Source organism: Neoarius graeffei, chromosome 16 (genome assembly GCF_027579695.1).
Source record: "Neoarius graeffei isolate fNeoGra1 chromosome 16, fNeoGra1.pri, whole genome shotgun sequence".
NCBI lineage: Eukaryota > Metazoa > Chordata > Actinopteri > Siluriformes > Ariidae > Neoarius > Neoarius graeffei.
In genome coordinates, this window is record NC_083584.1 from 22,474,344 (window position 1) to 22,492,727 (window position 18,384).

At 44.0% G+C, this 18,384-nt stretch overlaps 1 protein-coding gene across 4 annotated transcripts in view; it reads right to left on the bottom strand.

Moving 5' to 3' along the window:
• The window catches only part of ptk2aa (protein tyrosine kinase 2aa), a 336,131-nt gene that overhangs the window by 257,575 nt on the left and 60,172 nt on the right, over positions 1 to 18,384 (bottom strand). For 2 of the 4 annotated variants that reach the window (XM_060942651.1, XM_060942650.1), the window contains exon 1: positions 11,707 to 11,915. The exons of the other annotated variants lie outside the window; for them this stretch is intronic. In XM_060942651.1, coding sequence (XP_060798634.1) covers positions 11,707 to 11,725 — 19 coding nt within the window. In that variant the 5' untranslated portion in view covers positions 11,726 to 11,915. Of the gene's footprint in view, positions 1 to 11,706; positions 11,916 to 18,384 lie in introns of those variants that run through there. 4 annotated transcript variants of the gene reach the window in all.

Genomic DNA, 18,384 nt, shown 5'->3' on the forward strand with positions numbered 1-18,384 from the left:
GACATGGCTAAAAACCGAATAAGTATAATATTTAATTGTAATTAGTTGCCAAAACGGGTTACGATACAAGGTTACTCAAACCGAAAGCGTAATTGAATATCACGTTAATTAAGAAATAAAGCGAGTTTAAAAATGACTTCAGTTCTCGTTTAATTGTAATCCAAGATATAATGGCTAAATGTCTGACCTTGTACTCAGTCAAAAATACAACTTGTAAAAAAAGTCGTTACTTTTTTTTTTTTTTTTTATTTCTACATTAAATGAAACAGCTCTCAAGCACCGGCTCCATCAGCAGCACTGTGCTGATGATAAAAAAAAAAAAAAAAACCACGAGACCTGTAAGGCGCTCGATAGATCGCTCATTGCTGTCCAGCGGGCGGCATGGAGCTCTCCTGAAAGAGCTTGAGACGAATAGCTCAGTACGACTTAAGCAGCCATGATTGATTGTCCTTTTGCATTTGTAGACAGTGAGCGGCTTTGTTGCTGAAGACAGTCTCCTGCTTTGTGACAGAGTGCACAACCCGGCAATTACAGAGCTGAGTAATTACACAGGCGCACAGGAGAGCAGAGAAAGAGCGGGCGCACATATGAAGCATGCCATCGGTGATTTCATCGGCCTTTCATTGGCCCAGACGGTCTTTTTCCTCCTCTTCCCTCCCCACCCCTTCCTTTGCCCTCGTCCTCTCACCCGCTACATCAAAACGTGCACCGGGAATATTGAGGACGCAGGAATTCCCCTCCTCCCACCCAGACTAGCACTGCTGCAGAAGTGTGGATCTGTGCAGATACCACAGGACTGAGGTCTGACACTGCAGGCTCCTGTGTGTCTGTAGGTCGCAGATACACCTCAGCCTACTAATCATCAGACTCTCGCCCTCCAACATACCCGATGTAAAGCTGTCTGAAAGTTACTATGTGCCTTCCAGGATATGCTAACTGAATGCCTGAGAAGCTCAAGGTGAAATCGATGCCGCTAGCAGCTACCGAGATGGTCTTTTTAAAGTGCCGATATCCATATTCATCTGTAGTCTATATTCAGGAATTGCCATTTAGTCGCGGGATCGCTTTCGGAAACCTGTTAGGCTGTTTAAACCAAGGCTTCATTTTCATTTTTAGATTCACACCTCCCTTGTTTGATGCAGCCAGATCGAACTTTTCCTTTAGTTTCGTTTGTATTTCTTTACAGATTTGGTCTGTCTATATTTATTTAACAGATATTCCATGAAATCGAGTCGTACATGAGCTGACAGCTGACACACGTAGCGCCTTGTCGACTATCAGCTCATGTACGACTCGATTTCGTGGAATAGCTATTTTATCCTATCCACGTTCACTGGATTTTGAGAAACAGAACTTTTTTTTTTTTTGCAAATTCGATAAATAAAAACTTTACACAAAATGTCCAACAAAATCATTTCCACTTAGAATGTAAACAAACCGGCGAAATGAAAGTAGCAATTTGTGAAAAATGCTATGATGATGATAATTCTTGAAAAATAATAAATTACGTTCTTACCATCAAATACTTTCATTCCATATTTTGTTGCTTTTTTTGTGGATTTTGTTTTGGAGTAGAGCTTTTATTTCGTCCTCGGTTGGTTCAGCAACACGCGCCGCCATTTTGTTTTTCTCTACTCACGGTATATGAGCTGATAGCCTAGTAATAGAGTAGCCAATCAGAGCGCACGACTGCTTATATCCAGTGAACGTGGATAGAATAGTCAGTCAGTGTGTTTACATGCATATTGAAATCGAGCTGCTGTCGGTAATCGAGCAAAGGGTCCCAGCAGGGGTGCCAGAGAAATCCAATCCTACATGCACACAAGGAAATCGAGCTATTGTGTGAGGTACATTGTGCAACCGAGCCACAGGTGGCGCTACACGCCCCATCGTGTTGGTACACGTCCGGTTGTCGTCATGAAGAAGAGCTATTCAAGAGTATAAACAAAGTTATCAGCAGTGTTGCCAGATACTGCTGACGTTTTCCAGCCCAAAACATGTTCAAATCCGCCAAAATGCACTTAAAACCTCCCAATCTGGCAACACTGGCAGTTCCGTGTTCACAAGTTCCGTGCTCAAGCTGTTAGGCTTGCTCTAACAGACTGTATGGCTACAAATTGTCCTGCGCAGACCACTGTTTTGTAAGACAACTTATTTTGCACAATTGTATATTTTTCTAAAGTCCATTTTTTGCTTACAATTTAACTTATGTCTTAATAAACACACAAAAAAGTTCAATTGTTTTGTTTTTATTGACATTCTTCAGATGTTGGACATCTATATACACACACACACACAAATACAATGACTTGTTTATGTACACAATTCACAGCTATGCAACAGCTGTACAGATGTATTTGGTGATACAGTAAGTGAGCTAAATTTTAACAGTGCAAACAATGCCACAAAAAGAAAAGATTCATGCCGTTGTCATGGTTCGTTGTCATGCCGACCGAGGCTGTTGTGTTTCCCGCTTGTTGTCTCGTCACTCGTCACTTCCAGAAGGGGCAGTGCTGAAGTAAGTAGCTCGACTACGTAGCTCGATAGGGTTTACATGCACTAAGTAGCTCGGCTAAAATCGCATAATCTAGGTCGTGTAGCTTGATTACAAGAAATCAAGTTCGGTTCGATTTCAGCAGAGCTAAGGTGTTTCCATGGCATTTAGAACTTCGATTTCAGTCGAGCAACGGCAGAAATTCGATTTTCTCTATGTGCATGTAAACGCACTGAATGAGATCAGTTCTTATCCAAATCTGAATCAAAATACTTGCCACTCTTATGACCATGATCAAGTTAATGCCATTTTTCAATATATGTCTTTTCAGCTAATAGCATTTGAACGTACTGTGGAAGCAAAGTGCTTGCCTCCAAGTTAAATGGTGGCTTGTCCAAACCTGCCAACCAAGTGTTTGGGTGGCAGGGTGGTGTAGCAGGTAGCATTACCACCCGACGACAATCCTGGGCTTGGGTTATGATCTATGAATTCCTGGGCATGGTCTCGATTTTCGTTCACCTCCTAAAAGATATACCACTAAGTGGACTGGCTACACTGAATTGCCCCTAGGTATGAATGATGGTAGGTGCTCAGTGATGGACTTGCATTCCATCCACTGGGTATTTGACATACTTCTGCTGCCAAAAATAAAGAAAAAAAAATACAAAAATTCAGAGCATGTGACCGTGTCAGCTTAAATGTTACAGCTCTGAGCAGAGCAGTTGGCCAGTTGAACTATGACCACAGCACTGAACTGCTCTGTAAATTACAAAGTCCTCTGTGCCAGCCTTCCCATTATCCATGCAGGACACACCACATAATAATAATAATAATAATAATAATAATAATAATAATAATAAGTAGTTCAATTTACATAGCGCCTTTCTCAAAACCCAAGGTTGCTTTACAATTATAGGAAAAAAAAAAGTCCACCAAATAAAGGTCAGGATGTCATTCCAATGGTGTAGCAGCCACAGTCCCACTAAAAGGCGCACGAAAACAAGTCCCGCACAGCCGCCGCCACGCAACGTCACTCGGAACACCGCGCCATGGATCCACAAAGCGATCCACGCAGAGTGCTGGAATGTCCCAAACCGCCTGCACAGCCGGTGTGACGCCACCGAGCAACATCACTCGAAACATCACGCCAAGCACAGAGCGCTGGACAACCATTGCCTCTTTTCCACCAAATCAGTTCCAGGGCTGGTTCGGGGCCAGCGCTGGTTCACAACTCGTTCAACTCGCGAGCCAGCTGAGAACCAGTTTGCTTTTCCATAGCTCGCGGTGCTAAGGGAAGACACGTCATTACGTCGCTGTATACGTCAGTTACGTCGCTACGTTTGCATAAACCTTGGCGCGAATATCGACGCAAAAACAACACGGAAGAAGCAGCAGCAACAACAACAATAATAATGGACGACTTCGCATTTGTACAGCTGCGGCTTCTCGTCGCTTAAAAATGGCGATCTTTTGCGGTCTTGTTATTGTTGTTGGTCTTAACAACTCCGCCCCCCCGCTGACCTAAGCGGTTCTTTCCTCTGGCCCAGCAGAGAGTTGGTGCTAGCCTGGAACCGGTTTTTCTGGCCCCAGAGCCAGTTCTTTGTCAGTGGAAACAGAAAACCCGGTTCCAAACTAAGCACTGGCCCCGAACCAGCCCTGGAACTGCTTTGGTGGAAAAGGGGCACATGATGTTAAAATGAGCAACAAGCTCACTGCAGTCCATAGCTACGAGTACAGGCATCATCCACAGCGAACCAAGGCCTGGAGGGAACCGACGCCCAAAACTGGGTCCGGAGCTACACCACAACCGGCGGACAAAACACTCAAACAAAAACAAAGTACACACACAAAATGTAATAATTAAAGGAGAGAAAATAAAATAAAATAAAATAAGCACCGGTGAGAAGCGGCAGCCAGAATGCGCACAACGTACTCTTAACCGGAGAGTAACATCCTTGTTACTAACAGAAGCAGTCGGATTTGATTTCCCAAGATTCTCGACCACGGAGGAGTGCTGAACCACCAGGGCTCTGACAAGGTCAGGCATCCGAGGCCAGTGGCTCCGTGGCTGTGTACGGATTCACTCACAGGAAACGGGAGGTAATGAAGCGACTGTGTCCTTCAAACAGCACAGATCAGCAGCTGCTCCATTACACATCATAAACAATATCCCGGGGATTGAATTCAAGGATGTTCCTGTGACACTGCCTGAAAAAGGACATTGCTGTCGACAGCAGAACGTTTATCAGTATTCTGTGATTGAACTGGTTTACATTCCATTTACTCTGGTGCTGTTTTAGTCCAGGGCTGGGTGATGAGAAAATACGGCAATGATGACTAACTACTGATCTTTTGTTATAAAGCGTATGCATTAGACAATCACACTGCAGCAGCAGCTGTGTTTAAAGGGGAACTGAAGGCAAATTTTTTAATCATCAAAATTCTATTATTTCTCTCATTTTATTAAATATCGGAATGCATTTCTGATCGCTATTTTGTCACTGCTATACCAACTTATGAGTGATTGAAATATGCTCTGTAATATGGGTCAGTCCATGAAATGATGTTACTTTTCATTGGTCCGGGTTTACATAATCATTTCATCTTTAATTTCCATGATTTAAAGAAATATTTAGCAGATTATCCATAAATATTGTTTGAAGAAATAAAATAAATTAAAAAATGAAGTTTTCTTTTGAAATAAAGAAATGTGAAACATTTTCTTCCCCTGTGACTGGACACGGATGACACGTTTTTTGTGACATGGAATATTTGCTGACTTTGAGCTTAAATAAACCTTCATTACTTTCTGAGAATTTCAATAAAATTAGTTTCATGGTACTTGCAATTTAGTTTTACACTCGCATAATAAAGTTAAGAAGGTTCTATAAACTATTTAGCTTCGAATTCATCCATTAAAAATAGGTTGTGAACGTAACATTGTGGTGTCCTACCGTGTTACGTTAGAAACCAGGCTTATAAAAAATGATAAAACGAGTTGAAATCATGATTGATGTTTTTAATATAAAGAAGAATATACTATAAAACGATGTAGGTAGAAAGAAATTTAAACAAACGGCAATAAAAGAAATTATCGATGTTTTTTCTCACATCCTAACTTAGCGTCCACTCACTTCCTGGTTCGTTCACAACCTGCGAGAACTATTTACTCAATCTAGGTCAGCTGAACTGACGCGAGAGAACTTCTCGCGGGATCTCACGCGCCACAACACGTGCTCTAGAGAAGTGCAGATATAAGTGTGACTAAGTAAAGTAATGAATTCAATAATCTCATTTACCCCATATAGGATGAAACTGTTTCCTGTTAATGACTGTTGTTATTGTTCAAATCTTAAAGAGATTTTATGAAGTTTGTGAAATACTGGTATTTCATATTTTCAGTGTTTATGATGTTGAACTAATATTTCTAATGAATTATTATTCAGTGTTAATGTTTAAAGTAAGCAAATAAAAGCAAAAAATTGATTTTATCAATATTTTTCCTTTATTTTTAAAAGCTTGTTCGTGTCCTTGTTACATTAGCAACCGGGTAAATATTTATGGATTTTATCATACATTGTAGAGCAAGAGTTATCTTAACAACTATGTTATATTTTCTTATATGGTCAATGCTTCATGGAAATAAACGTTGTTTTCAGTTGTAAATTGTTTTGACTCCCTCTATGTCACATTTTGGTAACCCCATTTCATGGACTGACCCATATATCAGTCCATATGTCAGAGCGATGGCCGTGAACGAGATTCGCTGAGACCTGTACGAGACATCGTAGGACAGAAGTAAAACGTACAGCGGAAATCAAAGCGACCGACATCTGCCAACGTTGTCAAAAGACGCGCGCGCCCTCTTTCGAATGCTGATGTAATCAAGCCAGAAGTTTTCCGTGTCCGAAATCGCTCCCTACTCACTATATAGGGCACTGTATAGCGGGGACGCCATTCTGTAGTGCCGTCCGAAACCTTAGTGAGGATTATGTTTGAAATGCGCTCAGTATAATATGGATTTAAATCACAAAAGTACATGCATGTATTCATTAATTTAAAAACCCACCAGCTGCCTGATCTGGCACGTTTTAACTGTGCGACGGTAATGACGTAAATACCAGCGTGACGGACTCGTCCTTATCCTGTCGTCTTTCCAACTCTTCTCTACTCCACGTTGGTTCGAAGTCGTATGGAATAATCTCCATCACTGATGAAGCTGTTGAATCTCGAAATTAATCCAAATTGGAATGATATGGCGATCTGCCCGCTGTGTAAACAGTTTTCAAAATGGCGGCGCTGACACTTCACGTTTGAAGTCTCGCACGAGTCTCGTGAACATCGCGCGGATAAGCGACGCCTGCCGTGGACCACACGAACTACATTCAACGTGGCTAAAAACCGAAAAGGCCGATAAGTGTACTATGATATGCCAATACGAGTCACGATATAAGGTTAATAAAACCGAAAATGTAATTGAATAACACGTTAATCAAGAAATAAAAGCAAGTTTAAAAATGACTTCAGTTCCCCTTTAAAAATGAGCACACCTACAACCTTCTCATCAAGCTGAAACACTGATTTTATTTAGCTCATCAGAATGGGTAAATCGTCATTATGGATTTGAGACACTCATGCATGTACACGCGCACACCTCCCTCCTCTTTGATTCCAGTCCTTGAGGGCAGAAATAGGGGTGGATGGTGTGTGGGGGTTAGAAGCAGGCCTCTGAATCCTACTTCCACACTGCCCTTCGGGCCTCTCGGTCTCTCTCTCTCTCTCTCTCTCTCTCGCTCTCTCTCTCTCAACAGACAACAGTAGTGGACCTTATCGAAGGTGACAATGACGTGGCCTACAGAGAGGAGGTGATAAACCTAGTGGACTGGTGCAAAACCAGCAACCTGGTCCTGAATGTCGCCAGAACCAAGGAGATCACTGTCAACTTTAGGAGAAGCCGGCCCACTCACACACCACTCATAATCAACGACACAGCAGCACAAAGTTCCTGGAGGTGCAGATAACGGACACTCTGACCTGGTCCCATCACACCGGGGCCCTTGTAAAGAGGGCTCAGAAGCGCATGCACTTTCTGCACTGGATGAAGGTGGCACATCTCCCCCCTCCAATTCTCACCACTTTCTACAGAGGCACTATAGAAAGCAGCGGAGAAAATCATCGGGACTTCACTTCCTCCGATACAGGATATTACAGAAAAACGCTGCCTGACCAGGGCTCGCAACATCAGCAGAGACGCCTCCCACCCCCACTATGGAGCACTTGCATGTGACGTCACAGCCGATCCAGATTGTAACAGACGCCATCTTGTCAGTCAAACGCCATACTTCCGGCTTCTACTTCTGCTTCTACTTCTACCTTTTCTTCTGGAAAACCCGACTATATACAATTCTACTACAACGGCTGCGGCTACAAGCTCTCCCTACCTGTGCACGTTTTTTGTGTGTATTTTTGCGTGTTGTTCGTCTGTATCGGACTTCAATATCCACTACAACTGTATGGACTTACTGGACATTGGTTTCCAGCAGAAAATGACGGTTTGTAGCGATTTCCATCGCATGCACAACATTCCGGACGAGATAGCGAGACCAGCGGGGTCTCCGTGGATTGTTATCGGAAGCAAAGCGAAGGAGGCGGCATTGGGAGAGGAAGCAAAAGCGAGGCTGTAGAGCCGGCCTGTTGACTAAGCTCAGAAAACAGCCACTCAAATCTCCACTGCTAAGCCTCTACCTCTCCAACGCCAGATCCATGGTAAACAAGACGGACAATTTGGAATTACAGCTGGAATTACCTTATTCTATTCTATAATCGGCTGGTCAGTGCTATACTCAATACTTAGGTGACTTACCCGTCCAATGAGGATTGTTATTTTCTTGTTTACAAGATGCCACATCTGAGTCGCTGACAAATCCTGAATTTCTGTAAAGATAACTGTGCAGAGATTTATAAGCACGCAGTGCTTCGCCACTGAACAGCGAGGGAAAGTTAATGAGGTAATTATACACGTCTGGGTATTCCGCTGGCAGTTCCATATCCACTGACACGGTCGTGAAAACTCCGTCCGGTAAGCCATAAGGGTCACTAATCTGTAGATCGTTTATTTTAGACATATATCTAGTTATCTGTTCATTAGAAAAATGAGCCGTGTAGTCCGTCGGTTGAAATTGATCCATTCTGTACACGAGTGCAGCAGTATTCAGCGGTGTTTTTTACCGACAAGATGGCGGCTGTTAACTTTCCGGTCACGTGACTGCAAGATCTCTATGGACTGTTCTCGCTGCTGGTTTCTGGAAAGAGGCTATGCAGCCTCCGGAGTAGAACAGCCAGGTTCTACAACAGCTTTTTTCCCACATGCCATAAGACTGTTGAACTGAAAATCCCCACCACCACCACCTAAGCAATATACTTTATATTGTATATAGGACTTTATACACAGTTTTCTATTATCTCATCTCATTATCTCTAGCCGCTTTATCCTGTTCTACAGGGTCGCAGGCAAGCTGGAGCCTATCCCAGCTGACTACGGGCGAAAGGCGGGGTACACCCTGGACAAGTCGCCAGGTCATCACAGGGCTGACACATAGACACAGACAACCATTCACACTCACATTCACACCTACGCTCAATTTAGAGTCACCAGTTAACCTAACCTGCATGTCTTTGGACTGTGGGGGAAACCGGAGCACCCGGAGGAAACCCACGCGGACACGGGGAGAACATGCAAACTCCACACAGAAAGGCCCTCGCCGGCCCCAGGACTCGAACCCAGGACCTTCTTGCTGTGAGGCGACAGTACTAACCACTACACCACCATGCCGCCCCAGTTTTCTATTATATTATATTTATTTATTCATATATTTCTCAGGTAATAGGCTATACTTGCTGCTGTTTCGTTCTGCACTACACTGAGCCAAAGCAACGAAATCTCGTTCTGATGTGTATTGTTTGATGCAAATCTGAATGACAATAAAGTAAGTCTAAGTCTCTCATTCGCCCTGATCTGGACCAGCATACAACACTTACTGAATATGAATGAATGAACAGGATGGATGGATGAACAAACAAGCCAGACTTTGAAAACACCAAGCAAGCAAATTTGAATGTCATCACACAGTCTTGTGCTTTGGCGACCCAGTAATCTTACAACAGTGATTATCAAATGATCAGAGCAAAGAAATGACCTGCAGAAACACAAAACGAAGCAGAATTTTGATGACAGAAGTTGAATTAGACTTGGAGTATTATCTTGAAGCTATATACAAACAAAGACCAAACAAAAGTTGTAAAATGTTAGCTAGCTGGATACGTTCACACTAAATTAAAAAAAAAAACGTACTCCAATTGAATGATGTGAACGAAGTAGATCACTAAAAATCAATCCATTTTGTCTCTGGCAAAGGCTAGCTCAAGTTCGCTAAATGTCCGCAAAAGTAACTTATTCTGGTTTATTTTTCCTCACGTTGCGCACCCCCTGAAGAACTCTGGCGCCCCCTAGGGGAGGCACACCCCACACTTTGAAAAGCCCTGTTATAAAGCATTTAAAAGAAACAGAAATAGCTAAAAGAATATAGTTTTTCCCCTCCCAATATCTCCTGTTCCACACTCCAGCGCAGTCGGTGGTGGTAATGCACCGTTAAGCTAGTCTGGTTAACACCAGACCACATCACAAGTGAAATATGGTCTGGAATCCGCCTATTGAATTTCTCGTAGGGGAGGTGTGGTTCACGATCGTCAACGGCCGTTTATTGGACGTTGCGAATGTCTATCATTTGGCGTATACGTAGCCCATGGCCAATCATGGCAGCTGTACCCGGTGACGTAGTTAGAGCGACGAAGAAAGACTGTAACGCCAAACGCTGTTCTTTTTTTAAAACAAACTTTCGCTCTAAACTATTCAGAACAGTGTCTAAAGCTTGATCGAAAGTTTGGTTCGTATCGCTCGCCGCCATGTTAAATGTGATCTGTAAACAGTCCCAAATAAACTACAAGCTTCCGTTTGTCGAGTAGTACGCGTCACCGTCTTTCCACCCCTCCCCACTCTCTGATTGGCTCCCTAACTCAGGCGAGCCTTTAGACCATAGTTTCCATGCTGTCTTTTCAGATCGGAACGACTGCGCAAAGCAGCATGGGATTTCCCAGGCTACCGTTAAGCTGGTTTGCCAACTGCCAAAAAACCCTAAAGAAGAAGAAAACCCCAAGAAATACAAAAAAAAGAAAGAAACAAAATAGGAAATAAAAGTATTTGATGGGAAAAACATAACTTTTTTATTTTTCAAGAATTATCATTATAGCATTTTTCACAAGTCATTTGTGTCAACCGACTGTCATTTCGCCGGTTGGTTTACATTCTAAGCGGAAATCATTTTGTCGGACGTTTTGTATAAAGTTTTTATTTATCGAATTTGCAAAAAATAAAAATTCACTGGATTTTGAGAAACAGAGTATGTGGATAAAATAAAACAGTTATTCCACTCAATCTGGTCATACACGGCTTATAGCCGACTCGGTGCTACGCGCCTCGTCAGCTATCGGCTCACGTACGACTCGATTTCGCGGAAAAGCTGTTAAATATACACCTCACATTTAATGTCAAGACTTTCATACCTCTTACCTACATTCCTACAGAAAGCCAATACGAACAGCAAAAAAAAGACCACTTGTTTTGTGTAAGACAACTCTCGATCAATATGTCAAAGAGAACAAAGCAATAAAAGCAGCATTAAATATTAACCAGTCCAGAGAAGGATGCCGTGACTCGCCCGCTCCACTCAGTGAGACAGGCTATCCGTCACAGTGACACTGTTATTCACCGAGGTTGTAATGATGTAATCGCCACTTCAGCAAAGTAGATGTTACACACTCGATGGCGCGAAGCCAAAGGAGGACAGATGGACGGACGAAACGAGAGACATCATCTCTTTAGCGCTGGAGAGTTCCACATTTACACTATTGCAGTCAGAAATCAGAGCTGAGAAAGGTTTAAAATCCGTACGGAAAACATCTTTAAATGTCTGCGTTTAAACTGTAAGAGACCCACTTGTTCTTTCTCCTTAAAATTAAATAAAAAAAAAAAAAGCACACAGAGACATGAAAGGCAGCACACACACACACACACACAGTACAGCCACGGTCACACTTTCACCTATATTCAGATGTGTCCTTCAATACGGTGCTGAGTGGGAGGGAAAAACGCTTACCGTGGTATAGTCCTTCCATGAAAGATGAGAAATCCTACTGCTTAGAAACCCAGTTCTCTGTATTAGACTACCCCTCTAATCCGTGCTTCTCCACACACACACACTCCACGTTTCTGCACACAGCCTTTATATTCCACACGCCTGCACACTGCAATAACAGTAAAATCCCGCCATGCAGAAAAGCCTTGCGGACGCAGTTGGACGTGAGAGTAATGGAGAGTGCGTGCGCGTGTGTGTGGAGTTTGTGCGACAAATGAACAGCCGGTAAAAGGGGGAGAAAAGGGCAGGGAAGGAGGAGGGAACAGGAGGCTGGAGGGGTAGTGTGGCTGGCTCATTCAGTAGCAGAAAGCGATGGGGAGGAGGGGGGTGGAAAGAAGGGGAAGAGCAGAAAGAAGGGAGGGAGGAGAATATACGGAGGGTGGAGTGAGCTTAAGGACTCTAGGGAGAAACAGAGCGTAGCCCGGGGTTATTCAGAAAGACAGGGCGCAATTTAAAAAAGAGTGAGGGAGCGAATACGCAAAAGCAAAAAATGTGGAAATAATGCTAATTAACACCAGTCCAGAAGGAAAGATGGATGAGTGCAATATTACTGAAAGCCATCGCTTACAGTTTAACCAATATTTAAGTGGGAGTAACACACGCACTCACATGCAGATGCAAGTGTGTGTGAGAGAGAGAGACACACACACACACACACACACACGGAGGTGGTGTTTGGGCTAGTGCTCAGACAGTCATACAAATAAAGATGTGTTATCTGCGACGGCGGTGTCTATGGCAACCATCAGAAACCATCAGCATGGTGATGAGTTCTACTCCAATCACCAGCCCCCACCGCAAACACGCAGGCACATAACACAACAACTCTGAAACACACCGAAGCAGAATACAATAGTCAGGTGTCACTGCGCTTCACCAAATTTCCCTTACTCACCCTCCTCCCTCTCTCTCACACACACACACCTTTCTGTCAAAGAGGTGCTCATGTCAATAGAGCTGAGCCGCTGAGACTGTAGGAAGGTTTGAGAGAGAGAGAGAGAGAGAGAGAGAGAGAGAGAGAGAGAGAGAGAGAGAATATATGTCGGGCTTCATGAGCTGTACAGTGACATATGACCAGAGAATAAAACACACACTCAGCTCATGGTAAAGCTGAGTGTGTGGCGTAGGGCGAGACAGAGCTTTGCACAGTGTGTGAGCAAGAAATATTGGTTTGGTTGTGAGAGTGACTCCTCCTGTTCCAGACTTTAATAATAATAATAATAATGTCTCATCTCATCTCATTATCTCTAGCCGCTTTATCCTGCTCTACAGGGTCGCAGGCAAGCTGGAGCCTATCCCAGCTGACTATGGGCGAAAGGCGGGGTACACCCTGGACAAGTCGCCAGGTCATCACAGGGCTGACACATAGACACAGACAACCATTCACACTCACATTCACACCTACGCTCAATTTAGAGTCACCAGTTAACCTAACCTGCATGTCTTTGGACTGTGGGGGAAACCGGAGCACCCGGAGGAAACCCACGTGGACACGGGGAGAACATGCAAACTCCGCACAGAAAGGCCCTCGCCGGCCACGGGGCTCGAACCCGGACCTTCTTGCTGTGAGGCGACAGCGCTAACCACTACACCACCGTGCCGCCCTAATAATAATGTTCTTATTATAAATGCCAAAGATCAAAGACAACAAACCGTTATTAGCTCATCTGGCCGACAGACAGTGACTACGTTTACATGCACATCCAAATCGAGCTGCTGTCGGTAATCGAGCTGAAGGTCCCAGCAGGGTGCCAGAGAAATCCAATCGTACATGCACACAACTGAAATCGGGCTATTGTGTGAGGTGCATTGTGCACCCGAGCCACAGGTGGCGCAACACGCCCCATCGTGTTGGTACACTTCCGGTTGTCGTCATGAAGAAGAGCTATTCAAGAGTGTAAACAAAGTTATCAGTTCCGTGTTCTCCATTGCGCGTTTTTCTCCCGTCCATGAATTTGAATATATTCAACTCCTTAAGCTGAATGAGCATGAACTCTGTCTCCTCATTGCTCCAGAAGTGCACGTTTCTGCTTGCCTGTGGCAGTGGGGGCGTGGTCAAGCACCGGTCTGTGACAGGAGGGCGGAGCCAGGGAAGGTGAGTGGCAGAATCACTTCACCTGACGGTAATTAACCTGTGTTTGTGTGTCTTCCCAGTAACCGCGCCCTATTTAAGGAGGCAGAGGGAGAGCAGAGGGGACAGCTCATCCCGGGACTAGAACACAGCGCGCGCGCTTCTCTCAAGAATAAAAGTAGGCTGTTAAACTGAAAAGTCTGACAATAAAAAGCCTATTAGTACCAGAAGCTTTGTCCTGCCATCCTCTGTGCTCCACCCACACTTCAGAGAGCTCTACATCCCCATTTTCTCTTCTTCGTTTGTTCCTCCTGACCTCTTCTGCTGCTCGCTACTACTGTTGTCATGCTGACCGAGGCTGTTGTGTTTCCCGCTTGTGGTCTCGTCACTTCCGGAAGTAGCTCGACAACTAGCTCGATAGGGTATACATGCACAAAGTAGCTCGGCAGAAATCACATAATCTAGGTCGTGTAGCTCGATTCCGAGAAATCAAGTTCGGTTCAATTTCAGCCGAATTAAGGTGTATACATGGCATTTTGAACTTCGATTTCAGTCGAGCAACGGCAGAAATTCGATTCTCTCTATGTGCATGTAAACGTAGTGAATGAGTTTATGCCATCATGTGCTGTCCGTCGTCGTCGTCCACGTTTCACGAAAATCGCTTCTTCTCTCTCCCTCAATTCTTCACCGATTTTTAGTCTTTTTGGCAGGAAGGTAGGTCTGCCTGGGATGCATATAGCTTCTACCCAAATTTGCAGAATTGCAATTAATAATGAAGATATGGAGTAATTAATCAGTCCCTAACGAGCAGTTTCCACACAAATCGCTTCTTCTCTCTTGATTCTTCACTGATTTTGATTCTGTGTGCTATGAAGGTACGGGAACCTAGGGTGCATAAAACTTCTACCCAGATTTGCTTAATTACAATTATTAATGAAGTTATGGACTCATTAAGCCTTAATGAGCAGTTCAACAAAAAAAAAGAAAGAAAAATCACTTCTCGGTCAATTCCTCGCCGTTCTGGATTCTTTCTGGCAAATAGGTTGGTATTCTTAGGGTGTATATAGTTTGCAACATTTATTGCACAAGGCGGCCCACTTCAGATCGTTCCTTCTGGACTAGACGGGGCCGGAGTGAGCTACGCCGTCACCGTCTCATTATGGTGTAATCAGCAAACGCTCATCATATGACCTTAAACCTCATGCTCCCTACTCAACCAACTGATTAAACAACAATAATTTACAATAATTATAGTGGTGATTAGAGCAGTACTTATTCAGCCACGCTCCTACTCCTGTTCATCTTATCCCAAGCCTTCCCACAATGCCCAGCATGAAGACGCGGGGGGAGGGGTGGGATGGTAGACTCTTCTCTAAAAGCGCATCAAAGCCGAGCAGCAGGATCTCCGTGGCCTTCTTCCAATAAATTAATGAATGAATTTAGGCACTCTACATATTTAATAAATAAATACAGATGATTCCAGAATAAATTAATATATTTCTCACTCCGGTGCTCTAAAGTTCTCCAGACCGTTTCTCAGAGCCAAACATTTGAGCTGAACAACATCCCACGGTATCAGAAACAGCAGATGTTAGGAGGCAGCCAAACATCACAATCCGACACTCACTACCTTTTTATGAGCATCTTCAGTTCCTAAAGTTCTGTTCCGTGTTCAACAGAAAGTGTTAACGTCCTAGAGCGTTTCTGAGCCCATCAACACGCTCCATCTCAAGCCACATGTGCAGATTGACTGTCACATGTGGCTTCAGTTATACTTTTCCATGCAAGTGTGTAATCTGAACACAAACTGACTGTAAACGTGAGGATTTTGTGAACATGAGGAGAGCAGAGTAAACAGGAAGGAGTCACAGTTAAACAATACAGAGACGGTCAAAAAAAAAAAAACTCCAGAGATGGTATCCACAACACAAGTGCCCTGGTTTTTACCTCTCCGTTGCTGAGCTTTAATTACACACAGGCTTCCACAGATGGATGGCACAGAGCCAGAGACCCAAACATCTGCTACTCTCTCGACCTGCTCTGGAATAAAACACAGTTCTAAGACCTCAAAGACAGAATGCCACCTCACTCTTTCAAAAACACACACACTCTCTCTCTCTCTCTCTCTCAAAATACACAAACACACTCTCAAACACTCTCACAAACACACTCTCGCAAACACACAAACACACACTCAAACACTCTCACAAACACACACAAACACTCTCGCAAACACAAACACACTCTCAAACACTCTCTCACAAAACATTCAAACACTCTCGTAAACACACAAACACACTCAAACACACACTCGCAAACACACAAACACACTCAAACACACTCTCGCAAACACACACACTCTCGCAAACACACAAACACACTCAAACACTCTCGCAAACACTCTCAAACACACTCTCGCAAACACTCTCAAACACTCTCGCAAACACACTCAAACACACTCTCGCAAACACTCTCAAACACTCTCGCAAACACACTCTCAAACACTCTCGCAAACACACTCAAACACTCTCGCAAACACACTCTCTCTCTCTCTCTCTCACACAAACACACAGTCAAACGCACAGTCACTCTCAAACACACAGTCAAACGCACAGTCACTCTCAAACACACAGTCAAACGCACAGTCACTCTCAAACACACAGTCAAACGCACAGTCACTCTCAAACACACAGTCAAACGCGCAGTCACTCTCAAACACACAGTCAAACGCGCAGTCACTCTCAAACACACAGTCAAACGCACAGTCACTCTCAAACACACAGTCAAACGCACAGTCACTCTCAAACACACAGTCAAACGCACAGTCACTCTCAAACACACAGTCAAACACAGTCACTCTCAAACACAGTCAAACACACAGTCACTCTCAAACACAGTCAAACACACAGTCACACTCAAACACACAGTCAAACGCACAGTCACTCTCAAACACAGTCAAACGCACAGTCACTCTCAAACACAGTCAAACGCACAGTCACTCTCAAACGCACAGTCACTCTCAAACACAGTCAAACGCACAGTCACTCTCAAACACAGTCAAACGCACAGTCACTCTCAAACACAGTCAAACGCACAGTCACTCTCAAACACAGTCAAACGCACAGTCACTCTCAAACACAGTCAAACGCACAGTCACTCTCAAACACAGTCAAACGCACAGTCACTCTCAAACACAGTCAAACGCACAGTCACTCTCAAACACAGTCAAACGCACAGTCACTCTCAAACACAGTCAAACGCACAGTCACTCTCAAACACAGTCAAACGCACAGTCACTCTCAAACACAGTCAAACGCACAGTCACTCTCAAACACAGTCAAACGCACAGTCACTCTCAAACACAGTCAAACGCACAGTCACTCTCAAACGCACAGTCACTCTCAAACGCACAGTCACTCTCAAACACACAGTCAAACGCACAGTCACTCTCAAACACGGTCAAACGCACAGTCACTCTCAAACACAGTCAAACGCACAGTCACTCTCAAACAGTCAAACGCACAGTCACTCTCAAACACAGTCAAATGCACAGTCACTCTCAAACACAGTCAAATGCACAGTCACTCTCAAACACACAGTCAAACGCACAGTCACTCTCAAACACACAGTCAAACGCACAGTCACTCTCAAACACACAGTCAAACGCACAGTCACTCTCAAACACACAGTCAAACGCACAGTCACTCTCAAACACAGTCAAACGCACAGTCACTCTCAAACACACAGTCAAACTCACAGTCACTCTCAAACACAGTCAAACGCACAGTCACTCTCAAACACACAGTCACTCTCAAACACACAGTCAAACACACAGTCACTCTCAAACACAGTCAAACGCACAGTCACTCTCAAACACAGTCAAACGCACAGTCACTCTCAAACACAGTCAAACGCACAGTCACTCTCAAACGCACAGTCACTCTCAAACACAGTCAAACGCACAGTCACTCTCAAACACAGTCAAACGCACAGTCACTCTCAAACACAGTCAAACGCACAGTCACTCTCAAACACAGTCAAACACACAGTCACTCTCAAACACACAGTCACTCTCAAACACACAGTCAAACACACAGTCACTCTCAAACACAGTCAAACGCACAGTCACTCTCAAACACAGTCAAACGCACAGTCACTCTCAAACACAGTCAAACGCACAGTCACTCTCAAACACACAGTCACTCTCAAACACACAGTCAAACACACAGTCACTCTCAAACACAGTCAAACGCACAGTCACTCTCAAACACAGTCAAACGCACAGTCACTCTCAAACACAGTCAAACGCACAGTCACTCTCAAACACAGTCAAACGCACAGTCACTCTCAAACACAGTCAAACACACAGTCACTCTCAAACACACAGTCACTCTCAAACACACAGTTAAACACACAGTCACTCTCAAACAGTCAAACGCACAGTCACTCTCAAACACAGTCAAACGCACAGTCACTCTCAAACACAGTCAAACGCACAGTCACTCTCAAACACACAGTCAAACGCACAGTCACTCTCAAACACACAGTCAAACGCACAGTCACTCTCA